Raw genomic sequence first — 17108 nt, forward strand, 5'->3', positions numbered from 1 at the left:
GATCAGCTCGCAATACTTTCCCTTGAATAATCATTGGGAAGCTCCTGAGTACCCTCCTACATCTCACCATTGATCCAGTCGGCATAACTACAGCTAACCCAACATTCAACAACTGTGCCTCATACCCCGTTAACTTAGCATACATTGATGAAATAAAAAAGTGGGTGACACCTGTATCAAATAAAACAACAGCTTTATATGAAAAAGCAGTAAGGGTACCTGTCACTACATTTCCAGCTGCATCGGCGTCTCTCGACGTCAATGTGTATACTCTCGGCGGTGCAGTTTCCTCTGCTGGCCTCCATGGGGCGCCTAATAACCACCCCTATTTGGTCTAAGAGCTAATTCCTAAGCTAGCAATCCCTAATACGACAAAGATCTGTGCTCGAGTCTCCCACAACGGTAGCAGACGTCTTCTCGCATTCTACATCCGCGTAGCTCCTACTACTGGTTCGAAGGGTCAATGACGAACTCACAAAGCTCCTGACAAACTTGCGAAGGGCTCCTTTTGGTTTGAAGTGTGGAAGATGAAGGGTTTCATGTTGGAATAGGGTCGAAGAAGAAGGGTTTCATGTCGGAATAGGGCTAAGGCTCGTTCTGCTATAGATTCTAGCTATTTGAGAATTTGAGATAGTGGTTATGGGCTGGCATGGGGCTGGGAGTGGGAGGGGTTGAGCAGGACCCGGGGCTATCAGCTGTGTCTGTGTGGCGACAGTGGTGTGTAGGCACTAGGCTTTGGCCTCTGGGCACCTAAGCAGTGGGTTGTTGGGCTTTTATGGGATAATTAGTAATAGAATTTTAAGCGAGTTGGCGGATATCTATCAGATAAACCTTACCCGACCAGCTAAAGAGGTAGATATGAAAATGGAAAATCATATTCGACTCATTTAGCAAGCGGTTGATTATAAGTCGGTTAAAACGGGTCGGACGCAGTTCAGATTAATGAATTTTATCCATTTTGCCAGATCTAATTGTTAGAGAGAGAGAGAGAGAGAGAGAGAGAGAGAGAGAGAGAGAGAGAGAGAGAGAGAGAGAAAGAGAGAGAGAGAGAGGTTTGAAGATTTACTATGGTAAGTAAGGAGGAGAGAGAAAGAGAGAGAGAGTTTTCAAAAGTAATGTAGGAGGTAAGGATTTTTATTAGAAGCCAACGTTTAGTATATATTATACATTATCCTATAAATCATTTATGTATAAAGAAAAAAATGTATATCATAGTGTAAATCATTTATATATGAACGAGCTTTTCTTTTTAAAAAACATGAAAAAACATTCTAAAAAATAATAAATTTAGCTAATAATGTAACGCCCCGAACCCTTAAACCTGGTCTGGTGTGTTATACCTGACTAAATCATGATAATCCATAAATCAATACTTACGCAGCGAAAAACATAAACATAATCTCCAAAACATTTCAGTATTCACAATCATTCCTTTTTCAGCAGACTTAAAACATAAAAACATAAAATATAAAATATTTACATCCCCAAGATATTATAAAAAATATACCCTTTCTCTTTATAATCCAAAAAAATGCTAAAAACCCTCGAGCTCTCTAAGCCCGACCTCGAGGATGTCCTGAAAAAGAAATAATCGTATTCGGGTGAGACACATCTCAGTAAGGGAATAAACAATATATTAAAAACAATGTGTGACTAACATAGGATTTATAGATATTATTTTAATAACATTTGCAAACGTTATCATAACACTGAAACCATTCTTTGAACCTAATCAATCATATGCAAAAATTTAATCCATGAGATTACCTAAGGATAGGGGTGATTACCCACCTATACAAATAGCACCCCTCTACTCTGATATTTAGGCAACCCTAGGGTCGTTGCTGAAGCATACCAGGGCACTCACCTTACTCAATAAGCCCTCAAGTATTAAATTAATCTCGTACTCACATAGTTCAAACAAAGATTTACCAGCGAAGGCCCCAAGGATAGGGAAAACTACCCACCCATACAAGCAGGTTCCCTCTACCCTAGTACGTTATGCAGCTACTGCCACATCTGAAGTTACTAGCACACTCACCTTTCTCAGCAAACCCTCAGACGAAAAGTACATCTTGCCCAATCGTAACATGTTCTATGTACATAGATACTTCTAATATCATAATACATTATTCTTTCTATCATTATTCAATCATTCACATCTGTTCGTGTTCATAACTTAAAAATTGCATTACATTTCACTTTAAGTGACTCTTTCCCATTTTCATCGTTCACATTTTACATTTCATTCCATTGTCATTTCATTCTGTTTTCATTTCATTCATTCGTATTACAACTAGTATTTAGCCGTCATCAATTAGTCCACATAAAAATGTGCTAGAATCTGCTTACACAACTCCTTTTAGTTGTCATCAATTAGTCCATATAGAAATGCGCTAGAATCTGCTAACACGGCTCTTTTCAGCTGTCTTACATTTACATGGTTGCATTAACATACACAAGTAGCATGTTTTATATCATATTTCATTTTTATGCATTACTTACTTAGCCCGCATCTCATACATTTAACATATATTTGCACAGAACTTACATGTACTCATGCCACACAGTTTACCAGTAAAATTCATACATATTCCATGTAAAATAAGTCAACCCACATTTAGCTTTTAAATACTGAAAATATAATTTCCATTTCTTACATAATTTCCCAGAATATAACTTTCACTTTCATCAGTTTATATCCACATATACATAGTTCTATAAATGGTCCTAGGCTTAGAAAACATAGTTTACATGGTTGACATTTTAATAATCCACACCAAAACATAAACATAAATATAACATAATTTATTACCTTTAATTTCTTAAAATATGATTTAATATACAATTTCCCTTTACCTGACTTTTGAACTACACCAGTAGGATCCCCAAACTGATACCCACGATGTTCACTTGGATCCTAAATTAAAAACCCTAATTTAATTAAAATAAACCCCAATTGACTCAAATATTAAGAAAAATACTTATTTAATACTTCCTAAACTCCAAATAACAATATTCGTTAAGAAATTTCTAAAATAACTCACCTACACTGATTTTGGGATGTTTCCCAAACCTCTCAAACCAACGATCAGCTCCTACAGCCTTGTAGAGAACGATCCTACAAACCTCGTGGTGGTTTCGGATCGTCAAACAGAGTCAAATCCAGCTTGAAATCGAAGAGAGAAGGTTGGGGGTCCGTTTTTTAGAAAGAGAGAAAGAAGAATCCCGAATTTTCTCACTGAAATGAAAGAAAACTCTATTTATAAATAGGACTTCATTGACGAGACACGTGGGTTCGTCGATGAATCACTGAAGAGACTTCATCGACAAGAAGATACATTCGTCGACGAAATTCAGAGTTTCAAATTTACTCTCTCGGGATTCCTTCTTCGACGAAGAACAAAATTTATCGACGATCTATAGAAGGACACTCGCTGATGAAGACAGTGCTTTCGTCGACGAGGACTGCTATTCTTCCTCGTATTTCTTTCCTTTTTTCCCTATTATCCATTAATCCATTTCATTTATTATATTTCCTAATTATTTTATATTTTTAATTTTCGGGTCATTACAAATAAGATTATAAATAAAATTGAATTCAAATACCTCATTTTATGTACAATATAATTAAACTTCTAAAAAAGGAAGACCATTTGGTTTAAAGATAAAATAAAAGTGACAATATTATAAATATTAAATAAGAAAAAAAAAGATATATCTTGAAACATAAAGCATGTCATAAGACAATTGTAAGGAGTCAAAAAATATCATCGAGGTTAACTATAATTTAACGTCTAAAATATAATATTAGAAATAAAGTCGTAAATCTAAAAGCATCTACAAATAATAATGTTTAAATTCATTTGAATTAGAATAACCTAACTAATTAATCCTTATTTAAAAAAAATTAATTACTATGGAGATTTAATTTATATTGATTCAAAATTTACATGAATATTTAAACATCGACATGTACAGGAATTGTATTTCAATTCTATGCTTTTGTTACTTTATATCACTTTAATATGTATACTAAACATAATCTTAATAAATTATAACTTAAAGTATGACTAATAGAAATACAAAACTATTTTAAAAAATAGTTAATTTTATTATTGTGAGCATGACTAAACATAATTATATGCAAGAATTTCCTTGAATTTTTTTTCTGGAAGAAAAAATTTTATACCACTTCTATAGCAAATTATTATGTCTATACATGTATCAATATACGTTGTAACTGCATGTATAAGTGGCATACCTCTTAGGCACTCTATTTGGTGATGCATTGTAATATGAGTTTATTATTTTTCTTGGAAAAATTTTGGTTACAAAAGTAGAGCACTACAATCTTTTGTTTTTTTGTTTTTTTTTTAGAAAATTACAGTAACAAGTGTGATTCAATTGAAGAAGTAATATGTTGATAGTTTTTGTATGATAAAAATAAAGAAGATGAATATCAACTTATCATATTTTAGTGTATAATGTTATAAAACCATTAAAAATTTAATATTTGTTATGGTCATAATTTAAGATTTGTCACGTCTATGCACATGCTTGTTGTTATTGTGTCACCCTTTATATGCATATTTTATATATATTTTTATAATATCGTACATTTATTGTCATTATTAACTAACAAAAAATGTTATTAACTAACAAATATTTTTATTAGCATTGTTATTATTGTTTTCAATTTTTTTTTTCATTCTACAATAAGTTCTAATTTTCTTTCTTGTTTAACATATAAATGGAAGAAAAAGAATGAATTACACTTCTAAATACCATAGATTTAAAATTGAGATCATAAATAAGTGCTTGAAAAAGAAAAAATATATATAAATTATCCTAAAATATAAGCAAATTATAAAAGTTCATTGCTTAATTCTTTAAGATATGTCATATCATAATTCTAGTATATCCACCAACTAATATCAAACATTGACAAAGAATCAAAATTGCATTTCTTTCACAAAAGCCATAAAAAAGCAACGATTACATTTCGGTCACAATTGTATTCCTACCTTAATTTCACTCATTTCATTCCATTCCCCCCCCCCCCCCCCCCAAATTCTATTTTTTTTTTTAACAAAAGCATGACATAATTAAGTGTGATGTTTTACAATCACAACTAGAAGAGAAAGAAATGTCAAATACCTAAGTGGAACAGGATTCTATCTAATGATAGATTGCTTAAGTTACTATGGAGGCTTTGGATATTAATTTGGGATATCCTTGTTTTGTTAATTAGACCTTGTTTAAGTGCTGGATGATGTTGAATCCAATAAGAAGATTTTTGTTAGGAAGGTTTAACCCAAATAATGTAACCTTGATTAAACACAGTGGATGAAGCTTAATATAGACAAGTACACTCTTCAATTATAATAAGAAAAAATAAAAGAAAGAAGAATAGTGTAAGAAATATACTGAGAGATATTTCATTCAACAAACATATAGAATACAATACTAGAGAAGAAGGCAAGAGAACTATTATAAGAGACTCGTAGTTCTCACTTGCTTTGCCGCTCATTGGGCTAGAGGAAGGCAAGAGAACTACTGCAAGAGACTCTTAGTTCTCACTTGCGTTGCCGCTCTTTGGGCTAGAAGACTCTTTTTGTAAAAGATATGATATGAACTTTAATCCTTGTTTTGTCCACTGAACCTTGTTTAAGTGTCGGATGATGTCGAACCCAATGAGAAGATCTTTGTTAGGAAGGTTGTCTCTTATAATGGTTTTCTTGCCTTTCCCTCTAATATTGTATTTTATATGTTTGTTGAATGAAATATCTCTCAATGTGTTTCTTACTTGATTCAAACAGGAACCAATCTTTTAGATTAGTGTACTGTTGGGACATTTACGTTCAACAGTCAGCACTCTCATTTCTTAGTTTCAATCTATATGTGTTAATATTTATAGCACATTATAGGGAAACAATTTAGTGTAATGGATTTATTTGCAAAGTAGAATATGTAGTAAGTCAAACCTACTCACAAACTACTCAAATTTAACTCACTTTTTAGTTTGATTAGACTTGTATCTACTCAAATTCGAGACAAACGCAAGCTACTTGAGTAATTTAACAAGTCAAGTTTGAGTTTTTTAATACAATTTACAAATTTAATCCAGGTTTTAGAAATTGCAACTGAGTCAAATTCAAGTTCAATAATTTTGTACTCAACTAAGTCCAAGTCGAACAGAGTTTTGTATCCTGCTGTTTAAGCTCGACTCAAAACACTTGTAGACTTATGCACAAGGATGAGGGTATGGTATAATTGCATTATCTCAATGAACTTTTTTTGTTTATTAACAGGGAATATATATATATATATATATATATATATATATATAGAGAGAGAGAGAGAGAGAGAGAGAGAGAGAGAGAGAGAGAGAGAAGTTGAGCCTTCAATTCAATTTAGCAATTTTTTTTTTTTTTTTCTCAATGAGCATGACAAAGTGATATTCATTCCAAACGGATACATGGACAACATTAAAAAATGGGTCAACCACCATAGCAGGAAAAAAGGGCATCTATCCACAGCTTTCATCTCATTTCCCATCCATACTGCCTGCCCACAATTTGACTTGAATCTCATTGTGTCATTGAAATCTTGAGTTTTGGCCGGAGAAATAGCAAGCCAAGGAATTCATCCCAGGACTCTGTAAACCAAAGCAGCCGCAGCTCATCTGCATAAAATCCCAGAGAGAGAGAGAGAGAGAGAGAGAGAGGGAGTGTTTTTGGTTAAATATTTCTGATTAGGCTCAGAAGGCAAAAATCCAGACAATGATGGTTACCTTATACGGTTCTTGAAGAGGAATTCAACATTTTCAGGAGAATCAGGATTCCTCCTTGCAGTAATCTTCATAAGAGCACCATCAGCAAGCATGCGTTGCAACACCCTTGCTATGTTCTTTGTGTCATCAATCCCAAGATGGTGACTTCCCAACAATGGCATCTGAAGTTCCTTCATCATTGTCATCATTCCAGTGGCCTTGTCACCCACAACCAAGCACATATTCAATAAAATGAAAGCAAGGGAAACATGATGAAGAGAACGATGGAGTACACCCCAAACCAAAACCTAATGAGCTAATCTAACCATGGCTCAGTTTTGGGTTTGTTTTCTGACAGTGCAATATATTCTGAATTACGCCTGTCAATTGGGCAAGCTGAGTTTGGACAGACTTTGTAACATGGTCCAAATAAGAGATGTTCAACCTCAAAACCTGCCTGTTGTTCAGAACGAGTTCAAGCATAGTTCAGGGAAATAACATTTAGGAATATAGTGATTTTATATTCAAGTAAATCATATCTCAAGCTCAATTTAAAAGTAAATATTTTCAAACGATCAGAAGAGAACCCTGATATCAAGAACAACGAAGATGTCAATTAGATTATTAATTATCAAGTTTTGTATATCTTAAAACAACATTAATAAACAAAAGTAAATTCAGCCTGTTCAAATTTCAAACTCAAGTTTCAGCTCAAATTTTTGCCCAAACTCACAATTCTTTTAGGCTGAACAGGTTGACATTCAAGCAGATCAGCCAATTAAGGTGCTAGTCAGAATCATGCCAACACCAAATAGTTGGGATGGATTGATACATCAATTATTTACGCCACATTGAACTTGGTTATTCATCTGTTTATGCTCTAAACTTTTTATTTAATTTATGTTTGATGCCGAGAGCAGTCAAACCAAACTGAGATGCACCAGCAAAAAGCAGAACCCACAGTTTGAAGCATCTGATTTCATGTACCACAATTCACATTAAGGAGGAAAAATGACAATCTATTTGCAATCCCCAAACATAAATACTTCTGCACACATGTACTCACCCTTCTCTTGTAGAAATTTAGATAGACATCCTTAATATTAATCCATTCCAGAAAATATGCAGGAAGCTTCATCCTTGACACTTTGCATTGCTGAGGGATTTTTGTTTTCAAATCCCAATTACCACTGACACCAGCAGAACAAAGATAGTCAGCAAACCAAGAACCAAAACATTAATACTTGAAGTTTAGGGGTTTCTCTAGTTTCATTGACCATGACGGAACTGGAAGCACTCCATTTTCTTTTCTAAGCACCTGTAGTTCCATCCATATAATGGAATCGATACCAAAATAGAAAAAAAAAAAAAAAAAAATCACCATCAAACATCAGTGAAAATTAAGATTTCCTCACAAGGTTGTATACGTCTCCTCAAACACAATATAAAGTACAACTGAATGATTTCAACACAAGGGGACGCCTGAATATTTCCATGATTCCTCTTCTGGACAAATAGGAGGCTACTGCTAGTGCAGCAATTGGACAGGCCCAAGCCACATAAGCTTGAATGCACGCGAAAAGTATAATAGTCTAATTCAGAAAGTCAAATGAATTTTCTGTTCCTTCAACGTTTATTTGTTTTGTCATCTGCAAGCGCAAAAAAGCTTTTTCCTGTTATGATCCAAATCACAGTTTTAAAGCATGCCCAAATCAATAGGCCATCCAATGTGATCACCCTACCGCTTAAAGCTAAAGGAACAGAAAAACGTTCAATTAGCTTCCTTCTGCTTAAAGTTTGGCTCTCAAAATACTAAACCAGAGGGATACACCATTGATGGTATATTAGAAATTGGTTCTCAAATTATTGTCATAGTCACAGCTATGCCACATGCCCAAAGTCTCAACTTGTCATTGTAATGTCTTTCTTTTTGACAAATAAAGCTATGGACCTATGGAGGAGAAAACTATGTTAATATAAGAAATCATCTCATTTGAAGTTTGCCTCTCAAACTGGAGGATTAAACTATAGACGTTAACTTGGTAATCTAGTTCTCAAACTATGAAAGGTTAGCAAAAATAAGACAGAAGACCGAAAAGGAAACAGAGGACGAAAGATACATGTAGATTGATTTCTATATCTTCCTTGAAAGACCAAGTTTATTGAGCATACTAGGAAATTAGATATTCATGCAAGGGTAGTGGAATCACCAAGTGACAAATGCAGCTCGATTAAGACGGTCATCTCGCCCCTTTCCCCACAGCTGATGCTCTATCATCCAAGCTTCAAATTGATGAATAACTTCTTTAAATGGAATAGCAGTATCATGCCACACACTGCAAAACTATATATCTGCATCACTCTACCATATGGAAAGCAGAAGTAACATAGGGAAAACATTTCTTTTAAATGTATAGCTGCATAGGGAATCTGATGAAGTCCTAGAATATATTATGACAATGCATTCCATTGCAGTTACTCTCAAAAAGCAGATTGGAGTATTATGAAATAATGATAATAGAAGAAAAATTCAGTAATTTCCTAGTTACATAAGAGAATTTGTTTCTTCTTTTTTAAAAAGATAGCTGTGGTGACCGCCATAAAATCTTCACAGTGAGACACCTAAGTTATGGTGACAGCTGCAGTGGCAGCAACCATAGTGATATAGTAATAGACAGATGGATGACAGCAATGAAAGTTGTTGTGTCAGTGACACAAACATTAGAATATTTTTTGAAGTTAATGCACCATTTTTTAATATATAAATAAGAATTTTATTAATAGATTAAGATTATACAGCGAGGAGAATACGGCATCTCCTTAGCAAAATCCAAAAAATCCAGATAAAAAACATAGAAAAAAAACCTGAAAACTAGAAAACGCAAATAAAACCAGCATAACCTAACAGTCCAACACACAATGCCAATAGCCCTGAATATCAGAAAAGCTCACCCCCTTAAATTCCCCTGCCCCACACACCAAAGAGAAGACAAATAATGTATCTTTTCTCAAACAAGCAAATGCGATGACTTCTTCCCTCGAAAAATATGCTGAAGTTGATGCACCATTAATTGGCAATTATGGATTAATAACGTACATTGGATAATATGGTGAATTCAAACATTAGTTTGATATGCCACTACCAATAAATTCTCTGCCATGCACCTATTTAAAAAAAAAAAAAAAATTGAAAACAATACAGAAAGAAATACGGCTTCAGGATGCCATTGCAGGTTCATTATGGCATTTCAGTATCAACTATATCAGCGGTTGCCTATTTTTGCATGAATCTATCATATCAGCCAGTACACAAAACATACCTGTGAAATAAGCAAATGAAAGGAAGTAACTCCATAATCAAGTAGAATTTCATGAATGTAATTTCATGGTATTGAGATTGAGAATCTATCAAGAAAGTGGTAATATTTAAGTTAAATTAGTTATGCAACAGTTCTTGAGTCAATAAACTGCACCCTGTCTGCACAATTGGGTTAAATTTTAACCAAATATTAAACTCGAGCTCTGTTTTAGTCCAAGCAAATTAAGTACATACCGATCGACTCCAAATTTTCCATATTTTCCTTCAATATATTCATTTATTTTTTGCTCACTCATTTCTGAAGGTCTGACAAACCTGTAAAAAGAACATGGCCAAAAAAAAGAATAACATATATGTCTGTCTGAAAAAAAAAAAAAAAAAAGGCTTCTTAGCTGCGAATAATTAGTCCAATCAAACATCATAAAAGGCAATAAGCCAATAATGAAAAAGCAATTCAATATTATGAGTTAGAACTACAGCAACAATCTAACTGAATGGACAAAAGATGAAAAAGACCATAAAAAAGCAATAAAGAAAATGCAGCTCAATATAATTAATTAAAACCACAGCAACAATCTCGCAGAAAGGGAAAAAAGTTGAAAAGACATCTACAGTGTAGTATACCACTAAAATGATTACTCCTCCATGCATAACTTATGGTCACAGCTCCTTTTTTTTTTTTCAAGTTAAAATTTATATCTTGGTAGCTTTCAATCCTTTTATTGTCCTAATAATTTTACCCCATTGTGATGGCATGTAAGGTGTGAACCAATGTGGATAGTGCTCCATATAGTGCTTCTTGTAGATATTTTGAATTATCCCACAATGGAAAGATCTGTTTTTTGCACTATAAGTGGGCATTTTCTTACACTAACTGAATGAGGTGATATTGTTCCTGAAATTCAAATGCTTCAAATGGATCCGATGTTTATTTTTCGTTGCAGTAGTATTGCTGATGCATAGCCAATATTTTCAAATATAAATGGGCCATTTTTGGTTTCACATATAATATCCTCACACTTCAAAACGGAATATAAAATCATTAATTGCACCCCTACTGAAAATTGTATAATTAGAGTAGAACCTGTGAAAAAAATTGACAACATCCATGGTTTTTGCATTAATCATCACAACTGGAAACTCAAGAATCTCAACTTTCCCCTCCAAATCAAGCACTAGAAAAAAGTCCAGGTGCTGAGAGCGTATATGCTTGAATTCATTGGTATTTGCTTGAAGCTCCACAGAGCAACTGTGATTGAATTTTTCTAGATGAATAGGATCATCCATCTGCAGGACAAAGAAACCATCATTAAAACTCAGAACCTCACATATTTTAAATTTAAATTAACATCCACCTAAAGTTACTGTGTATATGAATACCATTGAAAGAAATTTTAGTGAATTGAAAGAAAACTGACAATGCACAGCTTAAAAGACAGGAATGACATTGATATAAACTATTTTCTAACTTAATCATGCAAGCAAAAAAGAAAAATCCAGGTATCACAATTCCCTAGTGTACAAGAAGAGGGTAAGCAACCCCCAGGGTGTGGTTCAGGTGGTAGTGTGGGCTGCGGGAGTGCCTCTCATGAGGTCAGGTGTTCAAACCCTCCTGGACTCATTTTCGCCCCTGAACTCCTGAATTTACCCTCCCTTTGGAGTTGTGGGGTCAACTTCAAGGGACGCAGAATTAGTCACATGGACCGTAAAACGGACACGTGGATACCCGGTGCGTAATCCAAAAGAAAAAAAGAAGAGGGTAAGCAGAAATTGACTTACTGCAAATGATCTACTTTTGGCTTTGGCATATTCTTCAAAATAGAAGATGCAATCATATCCAGAGTGTGACAAGACAAATGAACAACTTGTAAGTTAAAGCAGGGGCATTATTGTTGGAATTGGTGTATTCCCAAGAGGGGGGTGAATTGGGTATTAAAAATTTATTTCTAAGTTTATCCAAATCAGCAGTAGTAATACACAATCTAGGGTCTGTCTATATAATCGTAAACCCAATCAACATATGTACAGCATATAATGAATCAGACATACAACATACATGTGTTGAAAACGAAAGTGCTGAAAATAAATTGTGGAAATATAAATACACGCACGATATGTTATCGGGATTCGGCCAATACTCCATACGTCCCCGCCTCAGCTCGCAAGCCCGAGAATTACCACTATTACTCATTTAACGGGTGGAGCAGTACCGTTTACAACCAGGTCAAATTATCAGGACTGACCTCAACCTTTACACGCTCTCCTTACGGGGCGGAGAAGGCCCTAGGGCAAATGCACAGGATTGACCCCAACCTTTACAATCCACTCCTTAACAGGGCAGATTATACCCTCTTCAGGCCCACGCCTGGAATACAATCAACTAGCTCAATTTTTGCGTACAAATAAAGTTACTTCTAATACAAGTAGATTATGTACCAAAACGCACAAGCAATAACTAATGCACTTCCAAATGATAGATCTAAAAGCTCAGTGAAGATATGTGAACCTACTCTCAAGATATTGTTAATGTACAATCAAAGTGTGAGAGTGCGCTACAACAATATCTTTGAAACAATATATATCAATATATCAATAACAAATAGAGTTTCAAAGATTTTCAAGAGAAAGATCAAATATCTCAAAATGATTTTCAAAAACTTTAAGCACAAGATATCTTATAAACCAAGCTTGCCAAAAATATTTACTTCACAACACAAGACAAGATTAAGAGTCTTGTAATCAAAATGCAAAGACTCACAAGCTAGCAAGATTTTCCCCACACAATAAATTTAAGAACTAAATCTATGGGGAAAATTTTTGGTTAACTCTCTTTTAGAAAATCAACAATCAACACAACAATGAGAGTTTAAACAGTGTAGGATGACTTAAAATACTCTCACTCAAATAGGTTTTGCAAAAGAATGATCAAAGAATGAGTATATGAGTTGTGTATGAAGAAAAGACTCAAAAAAATTCAGAGAAAATTTTCTTAATCAAACTCCCTAATCTTTTTTTAATCTTTGCAAATGAACCCATATATATAGCCACTCATAAAATTTTGCCCGTTGGGACACAAGGGTAATATTTAAAATTGCTTAAATCATGTTTAACAAAAATAACCCTAATTTACAATAATTAACCCGCGGTAAATTTTGGCCAACCCGAGAGCTTTGGTCACCTGAACCTTGGGTTCGGTCGCCCGAACAAACACATGACGAAAAGTGCAATTTTGAAGTTCATGTGTCCGAAGAGAACTTCGGGTGGTTGAACTAAGGCGATTTCCAAACTGCTCGAGGTTCAGTTGCCTGGTTGTAAGTTCGGTCTACCGAACTTGAGGATTCGATCGCCCGAGGTTAATTTGAACATGAAGTTCGGGCGCCCGGGGAAGGTAGAAAAGTCAGTATTATATGTTTGGTCGACCGAGGACACTCAGTTCAATTTGGTTTAGTAGCCCGACCCAAGTCAACCTTCTGACTTTTCAACCATTCGGTCGACCGAGGCATTTTTAACGTGCCTGGTTTGGTCGCCCGAATCCCTTTTAATTTTAAGTTTTAGGTCCTGTTTTGAGTTTAAAGTTACGTGTAGGGACCTAGGGTCTATCTAAGGTCTAGGCCTTTTTAATTTAACCTAAAAACCTAGCGTCGGTCAACCGAAGTCTTGTCTAAGGTCTTTGAGCTTATAGTTTCTACTATGCATGTCATGTATTAATTATTACAGACTTTGAGTTATTATTACAGACCCAAATGACAAATATAAAAATACAACTTAAAATAAACGAAAACTTCATGCTTTGCACCTCTGTAATTTCATGGAATTCGCCGAAAGATGTGCTCCTTTAATTGCTTCTCGGCTTCCATTTCTCATTTATCATCCGTGCTTAGAAAAGTAAACATGTTCATACACTTAGCACACAGATGAGATACTGTGGTTTGTCATAATCAAAACAGGAGACGGACTCAAAATGTCAACAATTATGATGGAAGAATTGGGCATTATATGCAGAGATACATTGGAGTAGTACGTGAGGGATGAAGAGAATAATTGGATGGATGGTGATGCAAAATTCCTATACGGGAAACAAATAAAGCACAAGGATACTAATATGACACTCTGAAGAAACCAAAGAAAGAAAAAACAAGGAAAGAGCTCAATTATGGAATGTTGACCAAGTCATTTCAGTAGGTACTCCTTCAAAGATGATCAGATAATCAGCATTTCTCCATTTTATGTTGCAAAATATGCAGATGCAGCAAGACAGGATATAAGACAACTTAAATATTGACATAACTACTACATGAATTTCCAAGGCAGTGTAAGAAGTTGAAAATACTGATATCAAGGTTCATGACAACCACCTATTTTCACAGCCCCATGACTCACTATCCTTAGGATTATGCCATCACCCAGCTTAACAACCATAAGCACTTGCATTGGTTTCCCTTTTTTGTTTAATTTGGACATCAACATGAATTGGAGGCTTGGGTATAGTTTCTTTAGCTATTAAAAATAAGAACAAATATTTGCAGAATAAAATCACAAAATGGCATAAAATTGTCCCATGAGACCTGTAAATGTGTTAAATTACCAATTTGCCTCAGATTATGAAATTAGCCTGCATTGAACTTGCATGCACATAGTTATGAACTAATTGTTTACAATCTTATATTTGCATCCTTGCAAAAGGTCAGACTTGTAGTGCACAATTGTGGAGACGTGAGGTGGGTCTCCCTACCAATCCTAATCCTGGGATATTCTAGAGATAGGGTTTGCTAATAAGAGTCCCACACCCTTTAGCCTTTTCCTAAGCTACTCAAGATTCCACCATGTGTTGTTTGTCACTCATGTTCCTTTTTTTTCTCTCCTAACCATGTACCATGACCCCCCTTGGCCCAACAATTTATTGCTTTCTCATTTTTTAAGATTTGGTGTGGCATTCTCTCATTGGAGGATGATGACAAACACATGTTTTCCTCTTCTCTATAAATAACCCCAACTGTGATTTGGTAGGGTCTTTTGGCACTAGCAACCAAGCTCTCTTTTTCACTTTTTCTCTCCCTCCCTTGCTCACTCTCTTTGAAATCCTCCCAACTTTTGGGGATTCCCTCCAGCCACTATTATTCTTTCACTTGCCACCTGCCACCCTCAAGTATCCTAGGGATTGCTTGGTTCTCCTCTCCAAGCCCTATTCTACAACATCCATTACCTATGTTTCCCCTTTTATAAATCCACTCTACATATAAGAAACAATCCAAGGCTAATGCAGAGAAAGAGAGAGAGTGCCCAAGGTTCAATCCATTAATTCCAATTTCTATTTAATATTTTATGCCAAATTTGATGGGAGACATAGCAATCCTAAACATATAGGATCCAATAAAAATGGTATTTCATGGAAATTTTTTTCACATAAAATTTCTCTAACAAAATAATGTAATTGGCATGTTAGAAATGATTTAATGACATTTTTGAAAATGTGTTGATTTGTTAAAGACATCTTGATTTTTTTTCTTCAGCTAGCACATTAACCTTGGAGACCATTTCGTTGGAGAGAAGAGGAAAGAATAGACGAGAAAATAAATGTGTTTCTCCCCACTTCTCTTGTTTGGTTGACATAACCTGGAGAGATGAGAAAAGAAGTGGAGAGGGTAAAAGGTGAAAATATGGGCTCTTAATTTTTCTCCCAATTTGGAGAAATGGAGAGAAATTAGGTAAAAAACCAAAACAACCATAGAAATTTTAAAAACTGGTTATGTGAGGCACATTCTTGCAAATGATAAATGGATTTTGTATTCTTTCTACATATTTCTCTCCATTTTCTCCTTTATGAAACCAACCAAATAAGGTGGAGCATTAGTTATTTTTTTTCTCTTCTCTTCACTTCTCTCCAACCAACGGGCTCTAAGAGAGAGAACCTTGTTTCATTACTTCCTCAAACTTCACTAACCCAAATTTCGTTAAGAAAATATTCTACTACGTAGTAGTTTGTACTTCAATAATAAGGTAATATCGTACCATGCCAACAAAATGAATTTATACGTGTGAAAGTTTTAATCAAACACCTGGCATGCATTCCATTGAAGATCATCCAACCACCACCCAAACTCATGAAAACATCTCCAGACGTCAACAAACGACAAACGAGCTGATAAATCACAATCATTAACCAGTGGTGAAGGAATCGATGAGTTTAACGACTCGAAAAATTCCAGAAAATGGAGCGGCAACAAGCCTACCTTGGTGCACTTATCCTGCGTGTAGTACAAGCACATTGGTTTCCACCGGCCGGTCTTCTTGGGGGAAGGAGAAATGACTAAAGGGGAGGAGTCTTGCGATCGGATTGAACCTGAGAGAGTGAAGTTCCGGATTTGGGGGAGCAACAGAGTGAGGGGAGATACAGGAATTGAAGATGAGAAAGACACACTGCACAGAGCAGAAACCCTAGCCAAGGAGAATCTAGAAAATGCCATGGTCGCTTCTCTGTGCAGATTTTTGAGCTTGAGTTCGGACGAAGCTTTATTTGGGATTTTTAAAGGTATAAATATATATACGTTGGTGGTTTCGCCGCTTTCACCGCGACGGAGAGCACAGAAAAATTGAATTGGGGATGGGAAAACAGTTTCTATTTTTTAAGTCTAACTTAAGAATTATTAAAACTGTCATATTATTTTTAATTTTTTATAAAATATAAAAAATTAAAATGTAAATAAATAGTTTGAATTTTATAAAAAAAAGAAAAGAAAAGGAAACTGTTGTAAAAGATGCAGAAAAATAAATAGAGACAAGACAAAAATTTTACGTGGTTCAGCTATATCTACTACATGGGCGAATGAGATAAAAAACTTCATTATGTTAAAAGGAATTGGAAGATGATTTAGAACTGGTCTTATACAAAATATTTCTCTTCTTTCTATCCTTCATCTTCTCGCATCATTTTTATAAGATGCACACTTTAAGTTTTATTTATATATATCAAAATGAGAGGGAGAGAGAGCCCTTTTATAGGGCAATAAAGATAAC

At 34.8% G+C, this 17108-nt stretch overlaps 1 protein-coding gene across 3 annotated transcripts; it reads right to left on the reverse strand.

Moving 5' to 3' along the window:
- Positions 1 to 6398: 6398 nt before the first annotated feature.
- LOC131155030 (uncharacterized exonuclease domain-containing protein At3g15140) lies at positions 6399 to 16709 on the reverse strand. Of its 3 annotated transcripts, none has more exons than XM_058107924.1 (7): positions 16325 to 16709; positions 11179 to 11381; positions 10329 to 10409; positions 8986 to 9111; positions 7842 to 7965; positions 6797 to 6993; positions 6399 to 6688 (listed from the first exon to the last, which is right to left on the reverse strand). In XM_058107924.1, exons 1-7 carry the CDS (start codon positions 16556 to 16558, stop codon positions 6685 to 6687), a joined length of 969 nt encoding a protein of 322 aa, XP_057963907.1. In that variant the 5' UTR covers positions 16559 to 16709; the 3' UTR covers positions 6399 to 6684. The 3 variants fall into 3 exon arrangements, with proteins under 3 accessions (XP_057963907.1, XP_057963915.1, XP_057963922.1); XM_058107939.1 differs by lacking the exon at positions 6399 to 6688 and adding an exon at positions 7102 to 7232 and having other exon boundaries at positions 6851 to 6993; positions 16325 to 16684; XM_058107932.1 differs by lacking the exon at positions 6399 to 6688 and having other exon boundaries at positions 6793 to 6993; positions 16325 to 16684.
- Positions 16710 to 17108: the final 399 nt, after the last annotated feature.

Source organism: Malania oleifera, chromosome 1 (assembly GCF_029873635.1).
Source record: "Malania oleifera isolate guangnan ecotype guangnan chromosome 1, ASM2987363v1, whole genome shotgun sequence".
Taxonomy (NCBI): Eukaryota; Viridiplantae; Streptophyta; class Magnoliopsida; order Santalales; family Ximeniaceae; genus Malania; species Malania oleifera.